The sequence below is a fragment of the Amorphotheca resinae genome, assembly GCF_003019875.1.
Source record: "Amorphotheca resinae ATCC 22711 unplaced genomic scaffold M430scaffold_4, whole genome shotgun sequence".
Taxonomy (NCBI): domain Eukaryota; kingdom Fungi; phylum Ascomycota; class Leotiomycetes; order Helotiales; family Amorphothecaceae; genus Amorphotheca; species Amorphotheca resinae.
In genome coordinates this window covers 164,032-179,242 of record NW_020194474.1, presented here as the reverse complement: position 1 = coordinate 179,242, position 15,211 = coordinate 164,032, and the positions used below count along the sequence as shown (strand labels likewise).

The 15,211-nt window shown below is 51.5% G+C and overlaps 5 protein-coding genes across 5 annotated transcripts; 2 read left to right on the top strand and 3 right to left on the bottom strand.

Moving 5' to 3' along the window:
• Positions 1-171: 171 nt before the first annotated feature.
• On the bottom strand, positions 172-2,320 carry M430DRAFT_57296 (hypothetical protein; the record flags this gene model as incomplete). Its single annotated transcript, XM_024868664.1, has 5 exons — positions 1,886-2,320; positions 999-1,409; positions 590-950; positions 278-535; positions 172-220 (listed from the first exon to the last, which is right to left on the bottom strand). The coding sequence occupies exons 1-5, from the start codon at positions 2,127-2,129 to the stop codon at positions 172-174; spliced, it is 1,323 nt and encodes a 440-aa protein (XP_024722044.1). The 5' UTR covers positions 2,130-2,320.
• Positions 2,321-2,805: 485 nt separating this feature from the next.
• M430DRAFT_33958 (hypothetical protein) lies at positions 2,806-3,235 on the top strand. Its single transcript, XM_024866462.1, has one exon. It carries the CDS (start codon positions 2,845-2,847, stop codon positions 3,046-3,048), a length of 204 nt encoding a protein of 67 aa, XP_024722043.1. The 5' UTR covers positions 2,806-2,844; the 3' UTR covers positions 3,049-3,235.
• A 447-nt stretch (positions 3,236-3,682) lies between these two features.
• M430DRAFT_49079 (hypothetical protein) lies at positions 3,683-6,870 on the bottom strand (the record flags this gene model as incomplete). Its single annotated transcript, XM_024868040.1, has 2 exons — positions 3,683-6,361; positions 6,805-6,870. The coding sequence occupies 2 exons, from the start codon at positions 6,868-6,870 to the stop codon at positions 3,683-3,685; spliced, it is 2,745 nt and encodes a 914-aa protein (XP_024722042.1).
• Positions 6,871-9,325: 2,455 nt separating this feature from the next.
• On the bottom strand, positions 9,326-10,227 carry M430DRAFT_65132 (hypothetical protein; the record flags this gene model as incomplete). Its single annotated transcript, XM_024869150.1, has 2 exons — positions 9,326-9,831; positions 10,221-10,227. Coding segments are annotated over 2 exons (275 nt in total), but the record flags the coding sequence as incomplete, so codon positions are not given.
• Positions 10,228-11,891: 1,664 nt separating this feature from the next.
• M430DRAFT_57293 (hypothetical protein) lies at positions 11,892-14,453 on the top strand (the record flags this gene model as incomplete). The annotated part of the gene is made up of 2 exons (XM_024868663.1): positions 11,892-12,693; positions 12,754-14,453. Exons 1-2 carry the CDS (start codon positions 12,291-12,293, stop codon positions 14,451-14,453), a joined length of 2,103 nt encoding a protein of 700 aa, XP_024722040.1. The 5' UTR covers positions 11,892-12,290.
• Positions 14,454-15,211: the final 758 nt, after the last annotated feature.

The following is a 15,211-nucleotide window of genomic DNA, read 5'->3' as shown; positions in this document are numbered from 1 at the left end:
GGTTACCCTCCTATGATTCTGTTCTGTCCGTTTTGTCAAAAAAGGAAAAAAAAGGAAGCCCCCATCCGTATCAATTCCCAGACTAATAACTCAAACACGCGCAAAACCGACCAAGATAACCCGACGGGAGTGCATCTTGCAAGATGGAAATGATCTACTGCATCAAGTGATCTAGCTCGCCATGTAGGTGCTGGAGTCGATACCTCCCTCTGGGAACTCCCTGCACATTGATAGTCAGTAACGTTGTCTGCTGTATTGGGCTATTGCATAAACTTACGGAAGCGCAACTTCGAACCGCTTCTCAATCGCCTTCAATACCTCCTGATCCTGTTCGGAGCTCACGAATGAGATTGAGAGACCCTTAGTTCCAAAACGACCGGCACGACCAACACGATGGAGGTATGAATCGGCATCGGCAGGGAGATCATAGTTGATGGCGAGGTTGATACGCTCGATATCAATACCACGACCAAAGACGTCGGTAGCAACGCAGATTCGCTTGTTGAATTCCTTGAATTCCTTGTAACGCTTGATACTGTTTTCATTTGTCAGTCACCACGGCAATCGTTTGAGTAACATTGGGTCGTACCGTTCCTCCTGGCTCACACCGGAGTGGACTGCGATGGACGGGAAGTTGCATTCGCGCAAGAGCTTGTCAAGCTCGGTGGCTCGGATTGTGCTCTTGACGAAGATGATGACTTGGTTGAATTGAAGCTCATCAAGCAACTCGTTGAGCTTACGGTTCTTCTCCTTTTCATCCAGCTTGATGTAGTATTGTTGCAGACCGTGGAGAGTCAGCTTGGTCTCATCGTCAACATAAATCTCAAGAGGGTTCTGCATGAACTTCTTGCAGATTGGTCGGACATCCTGGGATAGAGTGGCACTGAACATCATGACCTGCTTCTGTGTGGGGGTAGCACGGAAGATCTCCTGGACGTCACGGCGCATGTCTGTAAAGGATCAGTATTTGTAACATGGTATATCATAGTTAGTCTTACCAATGGCATCCAACATCTTGTCACATTCATCAAGAACAAAGACCTTGATGCTGCCAAGTCGAAGGTATTTATCGCGCACAAGAGCGTTCAATCTACCTGGGGTGGCGACAATGATGTGTGGGTGTGTATCCTTGTTCTTCAAGATCTCGGCGTCCTTTTGGATTGGAGTTCCTCCATAGAACACTGCAGTCTTGACATCTGGCATGTACTTGCTGAAACGCGCATACTCGTTCTTGATCTGGTAAGCCAGCTCACGAGTATGGCACATAACAAGGACGGATGTCTCGCCTGCGACCGGCTCGATTTGTTGAAGAGTAGTGAGAACGAAGACCGCGGTCTTTCCGAGACCAGATTTGGCCTGGCAAAGGACATCGGTACCGAGGATTGCTTGCGGAATGCATACTTGCTGGACTGTAGGGTAAATCGAGCCGATGTTAGATCAAAGTGTTTCTTCCAAGTATTTGAAGATGTGCAAGGGATCGCAACGTCCGTCCATCTTCGCAGTACAACTTCCACAGTAGAAACTACCCCCAAAGAAATCAAAACATCGAAGCAGAGATGCGACATGTGCCTTTAAAGGCGCAAATCGTCGCCCGAAAGGATACGTAACACAAAGTCGTTGGTTCGACCCGATCCTGGAAGTCTCTCCGCGCCACCGTTTGTGCATCTGCATCTTGCCCGCAACCGTGTCGCACTCACGAGATTCTCGCTTTCGCGTATATCTCCTTCCAGACCACCTGCTTAGGCTTGCGTCCTATCAGATGAGACATTCCAGGATCGTCCGTGACTAGTTGAAGGATGGACCAGAGTATTTCTTCTTGCTTGCGAGATGGACGGACGCGCTTCAAGAGGGATGATGGAGCTTGGGGATAAAAGTTATGACTGACCCTCCGAAGGATGTTCGAATCCGCAATCGGTGATGGCACGTAGAAGCTCCGGCTTCAGCAGGAAATCGCGGAAGCCCGTCGAATGAATACCGACGTAACTGCCCTTCTTGTCCGCAGTGCCTCCAGTAACCGTCAAGTCGCCCTTCTTGGCTCCTCCATTTGCATCAGCACCAGCTGCTGGCGCGGCATCTGTCGTCTGGAGCTCCTCGTCGGAGTAGTCGATGAGATCTTCTTCGGCAGACATTTTTTAGGTCCGGGTGAATCTGACGCTTAGCAGCGTAGGGAAAAGGTGACGGTGTGAAGAGGTAGAGGTGCGAACTGAGAGTTAGGGAGCAACGGCGGCGAGTGCTTGTGACGATAGCACGTATGTGGGAATCGATGAGGTCGGTCTGAAGGGAGATGGAGGAGGAGGTTGATGTTGTAGAAGGGAGCGCAAGACGTGGTAAGACGTCGCGATCAAGGGATTTTGGGGCGCGGGTCTGACTAAGCGAGTTTGTGACCCAGGCAACAATCTATTGTTGCGCTAAGCGACCGCATGGGAATAAATTCGATTCGATGCTGCTTCGGTATAATGATACAGCGCAAACAAAGACTGCACGAAGCCAGGGGAAGTCGCATGATGCTCAAAGTCATCGGCTAGTATTATTCTACTCACTATGGCCAAGGCAAAAGCTGGAACCGTCCAGAACAAAGCTCTGTATAGCAGAGTCTCATACCTCTATCAAGCAGCAACATATCTGGCAACCCAGCAACAGCATTCCAGGACCTCAACGGGAAGCTCACAGACTGAAAACGGCAAGGATCTGAATACACCAGATGTGGAATTGGAACGCCCCTCCGGACAAGCTCTTCAGGCTGCCTCGCGCCACCTAATCACCGACCTCCGTACGGTGTCTCTCAAAGCCCAGCTGCGGATGTCTCCAGCCATGAAGCATTCGATATGCAAGAATTGCGACACGATGCTCATTGATGGGTCTACATGCACGAGCGAGGTGGAGAATAGGAGTAAGGGGGGCAAGAAACCATGGGCGGATGTATTAGTTCGGAAATGCAATATCTGTGGTTTTGCGCGAAGATTCCCTGTGGCAGCAGAGAGGCAGAAAAGGCGGCCACTTCGCTCGCGGGAGGAGCAATTTGCTGCGCAGAATGACAAGGACAGTTGAGATTCGAAGATATCAAGGCATGTTTACGATCTAATAACCACGGGCCTTCACCATGGAAAACGCCAGCATTACAAAGACTCTAGCAGGTCTTTCTCGGGTTCAAAGACTGAATCTACAAGGAAGACCACGCGCTTGAAAGAAAGCACTCCTCAACCTTGGAGGGTCGGGGATATGGGCTCCACAAGGGAAGAGAGCCTTCCGCCACTATCCAGTTCAAAATCTCGAGCAGCGTTGCAAGATGAAATTGGCAGAGTTGAAGAGTTGCTGCAAAGAAGCCAGAAGGATGCTGTTGCTCTATAACGGGGAAGCTTTCTAACTAAGCGTTCTGTTGATTATGATGGCCTCCCGTGACCCACTTCTAATGGGGAAAACTCCCGAACGAAGAGCTTCATAGCTCCCGCAGTATAACTAAGTGCGCTGGGCAGTTGTGGACTGTTTGGATATATCATTAGACAGATACGCGAGGAAGACCCTCCAGAACCTAGCACAAATTTGAGGCTGGCAAAGAGAGAGAGGGAGAGAGAGAGCACGGCATACCTAGCCTGCTGACAGGCACGCTGCTGAAAACCAAGTTCTCCAAAATCAATCAATAATATTGGCTATGGAGACAAAGTTCTACAGATGAATTAATTCCTTATACCGCTTCCCACCGTGCCAATCTCCCAATCCTTTCGCCTGCATTCCTTACGATACATAGCTTGCCCGCTTTATCACCCAACTCGATTCCCCATCTCAGCCCCTCAACGGCCTTTGCTACTATCACAGTCCCCATAGCCACGCCCTTCCCTTCCGCCAGGTTAAACTCGCCCGTGGTAACAAACCCAACGAGGTCTTCCTCGCCGGGCACAAGCGGGTGTTCTTCTTCTTCTTCCCCCGTCTTCTTCTCGGCAGGGTAGGGCCACGGCGGCGTCTGCAGCAGCGACTGTGCAAGCAGGCGGACACGCTGCGGCAAGGGGGTATTCAGAGGGATGCGTGTGATCCTCCCCTGGAGGTCTTTCGATTTCGGGTTCGGGGGCGGCTTGGATTTGGAGGGGGCCGGTAACAGGGAGAGCCACTGCTGGCGCAGGCTTGTTGGGAGGGAGCTGGCTGAAGATGGTTCTTGCGATGACGCGGGGACGGGTAGACGATAAATCCGGGCACATGGTGTTGCAACGCCGCGGGAGACGAGCGTGATGCGGACAGCAGCGACTGCCGAAGGTGGTGGTAGATCTGCATGAGGGGTTGATAGCAAGGAGGTAAACTCTTGGGTCGGGAGGTGCTTAATCAATCCTGCAGCGCCTGCAGTGGTGTCATGATCTGGAGTCTTCTGGGTGTCCTGCGTAGTCTCCGCAGACTTGCCGCCATCATTTGATGGCATTGATCCAACAACAATCCTCTCAAAGTCGCAGCACCATCCTCGTCCGATCTCCCCCTTCCTCCCAGCACCCAGATCGAGAGAATCCCATTCGACTCTCTTCCCTTTTGGCCTCCTGTCCCATTCAGCGAACTTCTTGTCTCTCTCGTCCGCTGCCCACGCAGACCCGGCAGCAGTACCAGGATAATCGGCTGGAAACCACGGGACACCCTGTTCGAAATGGATCTGTCGCAGCTCGTCCAGGCCACCGAACCGTGGATTCCCTCCGGAGGATAGTGGATAGTGCACCAAGCCGTACCAGATTGGTAGTATGCATTTCCAAGGCGCGAGAAGGGTCCAGGTTCCTTGCGAGGAAGATCCGGATATAGAACGAGATGCGAGAAGCATAATGGGTATTTGGGGGTCGGTTGCAACTATAGAAGGGTAGGATCCTGGAGGAGCCAGAGCTTTGCGGCGATTGATGGACTTTTGGGAGGGAAGGCGGGTGGCTTTAAACCTTGCGTTTCGATCAAATAGGGCTGGTGAAGCAAGATGTGTATCAACCGGCCAGGTAGACAAAGTCTGGAGAAGTGCAAAATTGGCTTCTTCATCTGTTGGTTGAGGTAGTGATACTGGCCGGGGTGGATAACGTAGTCTGGGATCCATGATCGAGAATGTCAATAAGGAATTCGAGGGTAGAGATCCTGGATTAGTAACTCCTGCCAGAGACCTAAAAGCCTGACCATGAGCTTCTGAGATGTCTCCTTCGGGATTCTGATACGGATGTAAAATCCCAAGCAACGCTTCAGTTGAACCAGGACCTGTGATTTCAATGCTTCCAATCTCAAAACGGAGGTCCTCAGCGTGGACTGCAGGACGTTGAAGCTTTGACAAGCGAAGCACTTCGGTCCACAACTCAAGAAACGCAGAAGGATGAACTCTGATGAAAAGGCGTCGCATTGGCTTCTTCGGCTTATCGACAGCAGCTTCGCTTGCAGCATCTTGCTCTGAGGTACACCAAACAATTGTTGAAGGACCAATCTGTAGACGTTGCCCTTTGGAATCTCTGCTTAGCCATCCACTCCAGCTTCGTTTACCAGATCTCCATTTCTCTCCTTTCTTTTCCCATACTCCTTGTTCAGTCACTCCTAGTCCTCTCAGAACCTTCTCTAAACCCTCTACTCGACCCTCGAGACCAATTGTGCTCATGTAACTCATATCCCAAGCAATGGCACCTCGCACCCCTCCAGCTCTGTGTGTTGGGCGGTAGGACTTCTCCGTCGATGTGATGGGCACCGCGAATCTCCACAGTGGTTTCTTTGGTTCGGTCATCTTCGCCCTCTTGGCATGCCACAGATGTGTTGGTAGCCACGTCTTGTGAATCTGACGTTTCCTGAACTTTGCCTTTGGCTTCGGTGGGTCATTCAACTTGTCTTTCCGTATCTTCGGTCGCGCAGCTCTCGTAGTGATACCAGCAGCCTCCGTTTCCCCTCCACTCGCCGCCTTCCTCGCCCTCTTCTTCTCCGCAAGTATTCCGAGTCGTTTCGCAGTCTCCGCTCGGATTCTCCCTCTCGTACTTCTGGGGCCCCTCTTGGCAGCTGTGACAGTCGGCGTATTGTCCTCTATCATTTCCCTCTTTGCCCTCCTCTGCAACCGCTTCGGCACCCTCTTGACATTGTGGCTCGCGGTCCTCCTTCTCATATCCCGTGGGACCTGTTGGAACGCTCGGGCCGTCCGAGAGGCTTTGGACCGTTTCATACCATCCTCCAGGGACTTGATCTCGAACTCGCGCGACTTGAGGAAATTTTGAAGGTCTAACTCTCCATTCTTGAGTGCTGAATCCGCATTCTGGGCTAGGATCGACCGCGCCATTTGTGTCTTGACGCGTTTGATACGTCCATTGCTAGCGCCCCTCTGGCTGCTGGCTGAAGAATCCGGTGCATCTTTGCGTTTCCTAGGCCCTGAAGCATCGGCGGGAGTCTTCGTCCCGTTTTGAGGAGGCATCTTTGGCTTTTATCGTGACGCTCGTTTTTGTTCAAAAATTACATCGTGTTTCTGCCGTACAAATGCGTCACCGCTTATTATCACGTGATTTGGCACTTGCAATGGGTCCCAAACTGCATTCTTCCATATCTCTAGTCTCTGCTTGTACTACTAACGTATATAAGGGCTACTAAGGTACTATATTGACATGGTGTGCAGGCCTTTGCATCACACTCGGTTGTGTAGATGTGTCGGTCGTGGCCCAATATTACAGGGTGAGTTCAGCACGGTACTTAGGTCTGTTAACAGGGTTAATTCCGAGAATCAAGACTCGAGGCTTTTGATATGCCCCTCTCTAGTTCTGACTAGATAACCTGCCACACTCACAAGACATTAGAAGTATGACCCCATCACGATGGTCTGTTGGAGCGGTATCTTACCTGGTAGCTTCTATGATCTGCCTCACCAACCTTAATCGATCCCTTCAAAAAGGGGGACGACCACATGTAAGCGAGCCAATAGCCAGGATCCCACATACCCTAAAGCACCATCAACATCACATTTCCAACCCAGAAGCCAAGTCATTCCAATTCTCAAACCACCAATGGTAACAGCATTGCTCCTCCAGGTACAGATCCTCTTGTCAAAGAGTGATAGCTGGATCCGCCAAGAACTACAGTTTGCCGGGTAACTCCCGCTAGGATCTCCGACGTTGAGAGGTGAGCAGTCTGCGGTCCGCCACAAGGCAGGGGGCCTCGTTCACTTCAGTTAGCACTGGTTGTGTACGCTTGGGACGATTTCAAGGGAGGTCTACTCATCTCGCAGTCTTTTCGTCAGCAGTTGCAGTCGAAAGGGATCAAGTCAATCGAGTGCAAATACAGAAGTCGAGGCGAACGTGAGAATGTTGAGTTGTTTTTTTATTCTTGCTATTATAAAGCAAAGGCAAAGCTGCTAGTAGCTTATCTTATATCGGAGCTCTCAGTTGGGATAATACTGGCTTATACTATCCTGCTTTCAGAATATCACAAGTCTCTGAGTAGTTGAGCAAGAGACGGTATACTGTCTTAATTCCAGAGTCGTGAGGGAATTTACATCCGGGAATATCCTCAATCTCTTGGAGATTTGCCATGATGATACGTATCGATAATGTTCTGACGGGCTATATGACCGGAATTAATGAGAGGTTTCTTCAAGCTGGGTAGTTTCTTAGATCTTCTTGATTCTGTATCAATCAGTCAGCAAGCGTCTGCTTCCAAGCCCAGCTCGGTAGATTTTCAGAATACCCTCAAAGCCAATGCCATGAATCGGGATTTCAACAAAATAAATCATGTAGCATAGGTATCTCAGGCCAGGTGTGTTGAGAAATCTTGAGTTATGGGCGATTCCAATTACGCCGTCGATGGTAAATTCTCAGCCTCGTCCGTATACTTCAGATATCCAGTCGAGTGTCCTTTGATATTATGCTACGCCCGTGAATCCCACGTCTGAAGGCCACGAATAAGCGTGGCCCCTATCAGAAGAAGCAGATCTACCCTTCCTAGCTCATCCATTGCTTTCACACACCCAGAATAGTGTAGGTCCAAGGATCGTCCTACCATTTCCTCTAAATCGGCAACAAGTTCGACCTGATTGCTGTACAACATATCTTACACCGAAGCTCATCCTACGTTCTAAACCCATCGAATGCCATCTTATCTTCGTCAATCATCCGTCTTAACCAACTAACTCATCCCAGTATTTCAATCCCTAGGTAATCTTCCTCATCGCCAAGACTTTTCTCCTTCCAGATCCTCGCGCACGTTATGTTGTCTAAAAGAATCCGGATAGTCTACGATATGATGGTTGATTATGAGCAGATGTTTCATTCATTTATCTATGCTAGGTAGGTAGTTCTGAATGTCGTCTGCCCACACTATTCCGCCTTCTCATGAAGATCTCAAGTCTGGCGCCAGGACCACTAACATTACTTGACATGTTACATTTGAGAAGAGAACCTAGCTGATGATCCAGCGGTGGTCTCTTGTCTGACCATCTCGCACGTACACAATTCCCTCATCCCCGCCTACCTAGCAACTCACCCATCCGATCCCTATCCCTACCGTCCCAGAAACACGTTCTCCTCTACATTAATATTCCATACTTTCTCTATTTATCTTGACCCTCTCATCCCTCATCCCTCATCCCTCATCCCTCATCCCTCATCCCTCATCCCTCATCCCTCATCCCTCATCCCTCATCCCTCATCCCTCATCCCTCATCCCTCATCCCTCATCCCTCAACATCCATCTAAAATACCCATCTAAAATAAAACAAATAAACAAACCCCCATAAGACCCCCCACCCAATCCGCTATCTATCTATCTTTCATTCATTCATTCATTCATTCGATCATCCACCTACCCCACCCCAACTGCCTACCTCTCATCTTCCATCGTTCCACATGATACAAATTAATCTTACCTATACTTATACTTATATTTAGCCCAAATCAGATCAGATCAAGGTCAGAGAACGAATTAACGCCTTACTGATGTAGGGAAGGAAATGTAAGATAGGATAGGTAAGATGAATAAATCAATCGATGATGATGATAATGATATTATATGATATGATCTTAGAGAAAGAAAGATAAGTACCTTGGATAATAGATTTTAGGGGGAAAAAAGAAAAAAAAAAGTCATCCTGATCGATTCATTGCGATAAATGGATTGAATTAGAATAGTTAGATGTATATTTATTGTCGTCGTTGTTGTTTTTTTTGGGTAGGTAGGTAGTGCGGAATTCTTTCGAGGAGTCGTACTAAGACGGTGAAGAATGGGAGGGAGTGAGCGACATCATGCCATGTCATGCCTCCCCCTTCTTCTTCTCTTCTCTTCTCACCTACCTACATAGATACATGACTTGTTCTTTACCCTCCTCTTATTCCACCCTCCCCTCCCTATCTAAAACACAAAGCACATTCAACAATCTACAAACAACACCAGTAAATCATGTGAGCGACATCTACGAACAATAAGTCTTACAAAATCAAGAACGCCGTTCCACGAAACCTACTTCTTTACTTGAGGGATTGAGTCATTCATTCTCTTCCCCCCTCCTTTGCCTTGGGTAGGTAAGGTACCTAGGCAGCGTGGGATATACGTATAGAAGTGACTAGGTAGGTAAGGTAGAAAAAAGGGGGACGAAAGACCAAATCAAATCAAATCAAATCAAAATCAAAGCACCAAGTTCCTAGCAGCCTTCTAGAGGCTTCGGCTCGTGTTCTTTTCTGGATGTTGATGGTGGGTGAGGGAGCATCACGATTGGGAGAGGCGAGTGAGTGGCAATGGAGCGGGGAAGGAGGTGTAAAGGTGGCGAGTAGAGTGAGTGAGTGGATTCTTGGGTTAGGGTCTTTTTTTCCTTGTTCCAGGGCTGGGTGAAAAAAGGGAAAGGAAAAAAAAGGAAAGGAAAATAAAAAATCTGGGATTCTTGCATGGGAATGTCAAATCATCATACAAGGAGGTAGCCCTTCAAATCAAGATGTATGATGCGACGACGATAGGAGATAGTCGCCATGGCACCCAAGTCCTAAAGTAAGGGCCAAGGGGGCCCCCGAGTTAATCGAGGCAGACAGACAGACACACGACACCACGATGCCGTATCCCGTGTTATCGGGCCCGGAAAACCACAGCTTCGGGTTTGTTGTTATTCTTAGGAGGCGGAAGTAACGGGATGGGGGCTGGTCCGGTCTTTTTGGCCATGACGGATGGGATGGGAATGGGAATGGGAATAGTTGATTGTGTGGTGTGAGTGGGAGGGGGGAAGGGGGGAGCGGAATCTTGCGGTCTCCGATGGACGAGGGCCGGACTTGGTGTGCTCTGCATTATGGCCTTTTTGCCTTGTGTGAATGTGTATGTATATGTGTGTATGTATATGTATATGTATATGCATTACCCGGTGTCCCTGATGTGCTCTTGTGTTCACTTATGTAGGGACGTTGAAGATGATGATGAGTGATACAGTGGATAATTCGGATGGTCATCGTATTATGTATAATTATGTGTGGATAAAAATAAAGAAGTGTGGATAAAAACCATGAATATGTATGAATAAAACCCGTGAATAACCACCCCTCGAATCAGGAGGCGTGCTTACGAATCCAGGCGCACGGCATGGACTCGCACTACCGATGGTGGTGTCACGGGAGTGCCTGGTGTCGGAGGCGTGGAATGGTCCGACTCCATTAATACAGTATCGATGATATCGTTGATGGGTTTATAGGTTTATACCATAGGTAGGTTTAGTGAGAATAGAATAGATCCAAGATGAAGACTAGAATCAAGAGGCGAGAGAAAGTTCTCTGCAGGAAGCGGCGAGGGTTCTGCCTGGAGGGATCGGCGGCGGAGGGGAAAGCCAGAGCGGTGATTGGGCGAGGGGGGAAGAGTCACCATGTACCAGTCATCCAGTCATCCATCATCCATCATCAGTCATCAGTCATCAGTCATCATCATCAGCCACCATTGCCCACCAAACCTGGAAAAGTCACCAAGTCACCCCAAGTCTCACCCCGTCATACAGTCACATCACTTCCCTTAGGTAACTAAGAGAACTGCCACTCTGGTCCTCTCCCCTCCCCCTTCCCTTCCCCCCCCCCTCTCTTCAACTTCAACTACGGCGCCCCTCTTCTTCCCCCCCCTCGCCCCTCGCCCCTCCCGGCCACCGTACTCGCATTCTTCCCCCCCGGAATCTGTCAAAACCAGCGCAGCGCCCGCCACCGTCGCCCCCTTCGAAAAGCTCCCTCCCTCACCAAGACAGACGACATGTATGCTTCCCACTCTTAGACGGAGCGGCTCTTTGAAGTCTGCATCTGCCTTTTCTCCATCCGCTTGTCTTCTATCCATCATCTTATCATCTATCATCTATCTATCTCTACTCCATCTCCCTTAGAAGAGGATATCCTCCTCCCGCTTGCCCGCCACTGCCACGGACAAAGCGAGAGAGCCTGAACGAAGCGAAAGAGTCATCCATCCCCCCCAGGCCACATATCTATTATCTCTCTAGATATATCCGGCCTCTCGCGCCACTCTGCCAGTCACGCATCACGCATCAACCCATCAACCCATCAACCCATCAAACCACCAAACATCAACCCATCAACCCATCAACCCTTCAACCTTTCAACCAACACCCCCCCCGTCTCTTTGTTCCCCCCCGTCTCTCCTTTGATACCCCTCGGCTGCCTGCGCACCATCTCTGTCGTCGCACTGCTGCCTTTGCCGCCATCCGCCTCCGCCATCGCGGCTAGCTCTTGCCACTGATCTCCCCTCACCCTCTGTGAGTCGACACACGACTGCTGCGCCCACGAAGCCTCTTCTCCTTTATCTACCTGTCTACTTCTTCCCTCCAAATCTCCACTCAGTCTTAGGTCTCTCGCCAAAACGAAGAAAACGAAAAGCAAACCGCAAAGGAAGAGGAAGAGAAGAAGAAGAAGAAGGAAAAAAGAATAAAACTCTCTCGTCTTATATCAACTCATCAACAACTTCCAATACACATTCACCTTCCTTCTTCCTCCCCCCCCCCGGCACGTCGTGCGTTATTCAATGGGAGCTGCTCTCAAGTAGCTGCCCTCCTCGCCGTCTCATCCGCCGCGCTGTCGAAGAGGTCACCATGCTCCTCGTCTCTCTCGAAACTGCCCCCGTCGCCCGTCTTGCATCGTCTACCGGTTTAATCGTACGTGAAGAGATCCTCGCGGTCCCTTTGCTCTAGCTCGTCCGCCGCCCTCCTCCCTCGATCACTCCGCTCCGCAGCAGTTCTTGTTGTGCGGGCCCTGTATCTAGTCAGAAGGTTCCACGGATTTCAGTTTAACGGTTTAATCGCGACGACTTTGTACAGACGGCGACGGGAGGTGTCTTTCCTCTGTCTTGACCCCCCCTCGCTCTCCTCGAAGATGAATTGCGGCGAAGATGATTCGCCGCCTTACATCGCATCCTATCGCAACGGTCCCTACAGCTCCTCCATCGCCTCCTCGGCTTCCTCCTCATCCGCCTCGGTCTGGTCCGATGCCTCGTCCCAATCCTCCGACGACTCCTCAGTGACCGGCGCATCCGACGACCTTGACGCCCCCGAGTCGTGCTGCTACACCCGCCCCCCCGCGCCTGTGTACGCGCCCGCCAACAGGACCGGCGAACAAGGCCTCACCCTCACCACGCAATGGCCTCGCCAGAAGGTCCCCGCCGAGCAGCGCCAGCATCCACGGCGGACCAGTGCCCCCACGGCCACGCGCACCGGCTGCCCCCCTGCCTTAGTACGGCAATGCGATCGCAAGGTCAACTTCGTCGATAGCCTCGTCGGTAAGCCAACACCATAGAATCCTAGATACGTTCCCCCCGCTCAATGACCTCCCCCACCAGATTCCTCGGCCCAGATTGTGGAAGCGATCTGGCCCCTCTCCTCCGTCGTCTGTCGGAGCGAGATGGGGAGCAAGGGCGTCCTGCCCCTGCGCACCTTCATTCAGGAGACGCTCCGCAGATCGCGGACGAGTTACTCGACCCTGCAGGTCGCCCTCTACTACCTGATCCTGATCAAACCCCACGTCCCCCGCCATGATTTTACCATGGAACAGCCCGACGATGCGCACTCGCTGCGCGCGTTGCAGTGCGGCCGCCGCATGTTCCTCTCCGCCCTCATCCTCGCCTCCAAGTATCTGCAGGATCGTAACTACTCGACCCGCGCCTGGAGCAAGATCTCCGGCCTGAACACGGTCGAAATCAACCAGAACGAGATGGCTTTCCTCCTTGCCGTCAACTGGCGCATCCACATCACCGATGCCGTCTTCCAACGCTGGACCGACATCGTCCTGAAGTACACCCCGACCCTCCCCCCGTCGCCGGGTTCGCCGTGTCCGCGATTAGCCGATCAGCCGTCGGACTGGAAGTCGATTGTCCTGCGGCTGAATCCCGAGCTGGACAACATCGACGGCATCGCGCCAACCACTCCGGCGCCAGCAACCTCTGCTCAAGCAAGTGTGAGATCGATCAGCGCGGCGTGCCCGCGGACCTACGTTCCCCTAGTCGCCGAACGCTCCACGTTTGGATATGGTTCCGCCGAATCTACCCCTACCCCCAAATATTACTCTCCTAATGTCATGGAACCGTCCCCCGCGGCTGCTTACCCTCCCAGCAAGCCCGCCCCGGCCCTCGGTCTGCTCCCCACGCCCAGACTGACCCCGCAGAGCACGGGATGCAACACTCCTGCAGTGAGTGCTGCGACGTCCTGCGTGCTCAGCAAGCCGGCCATGGGGTACGCCATGGCTCAGGCTTCCAACGTCTGCGCGTCTCAGATGACGGACCGATGGCAGACCTCCTCCCCGCAATCATACGTGGTCTGCCAACGCCGGTCGTCCTTGGCCACCTCGGTCTCGTCGATGTCGTCGCCCGAGTCGATGATCTCGGATACCTCGTCGCGATCGTCTCGTTCATCTTCGATCTCCTCGGCCTCCAGCCTGATGAGCGCGAATGTCGCGTCCAAACTGGATGTGCAAGCGCGCTGTCGGTATGCGAAGCTGTGCAGCGAGAAGATGAGCCGGGCCGCCATCACGACGGTACCGGAAGGATACTGCGACAATGGCCCGACGTCGTCGCCCGATTCGTGCACCGGACCGGTGGGCAAGGACTTTCTCGAGCTGTCGTTGGATACGCCGGTGGCCAGGCGCGATGTCGACGTGGACTACTTCACCAAGGACGAAGAGGCGGCGCGGGCTCTGCAGGAGTTGCATAACCACCCGCGGTCCGTGGAGTCGCCTCCCAACCGCGCGGGCGCGAAGCGCAGCCGGACCGAATCGATCGACGGCTCGCTGCAAGAGAACGTGCGAGAGATGTTGACTGGACGCTATCAGTCCGAGAGGGGTTGGTCAGATGACCTGGTGCGGTTCCGTGCGGGACGTGCCATGGAGATCAACCTCAACCAAGTCGCTGTGCGCTCGATATCAGGGGCGTCATTCGGGCAGAAGAGGGTCTGCTGTGCGACGGAAGCTACTCGTAATCTCCCTAATCTTCACCCGGCCCTGGGCGGCCTCGGTGGGCCCGGCATGTGGGAAGGAATACTTAATTAACCTTATCGACCTATACATACACTCCCTCTGTTACAACAGCATCTTTCCTTTGTTTCATAAATCAGGGCATTTTCTGGCTAGCATGCATCGCGGAGACGGGTGGGAGCATTCGCATGTTCATCTAGACTTAAGAAAGCGTGGTTTAGATGGGCGGAGCTCTCCTGGGATTTCTGAAGATGGCATGGACAGCCGGAATTGTCGCTTGTAAGTTAGTTGCCATGGGTTGCCTGGGAAAGGAATTTAGGAATTTGGGAAGGTGGGCGAATGTGGTGTGTGGAGCACGGGATCGGAGTTTTGAGAAAGAAAGCGATCTCGAGACCGGCATGGGCAGAGTTTTGAGCCAGCTAGGGTAGTACCTCTACATATCATCATGCATTCTCCCTGAGCGGTGTTCTTGTGTGAAAGCCGTGATCTGCATGTGTCATGCTCTTCTCTTCCTGCACGCCCCCTCACTCGCTCGTCCTCGAGCTAGACCCCCTTAGCTCTCGAGCTCTCGATATAAGAACCCCCTATCCCCCACCTCCCTCCCTTCCCCCCTCCTAACAATCCAACCATTACCCTAGAACAAACTCAGATCAGATTCTCACTGTGGTTTGGTTGTCCGTCTCTTGATTCTATTCTATACTCCTCTTTTTTCCTTTCTTATTCAATCAAAATTGAACCATCAGCAGTTCCTGAATGAAAAAAAGTCGAGTTTTCATTGTGAATATATTTTTTTTTTTTTTTTTTTTTTCATCGGGGAGAAGCGAATTTTCGTT

Excerpts from the sequence above, each read along its gene's own strand:
- M430DRAFT_33958 (XM_024866462.1), top strand. The coding sequence starts at position 2,845 with ATGCTCATTGATGGGTCTACATGCACGAGCGAGGTGGAGAATAGGAGT.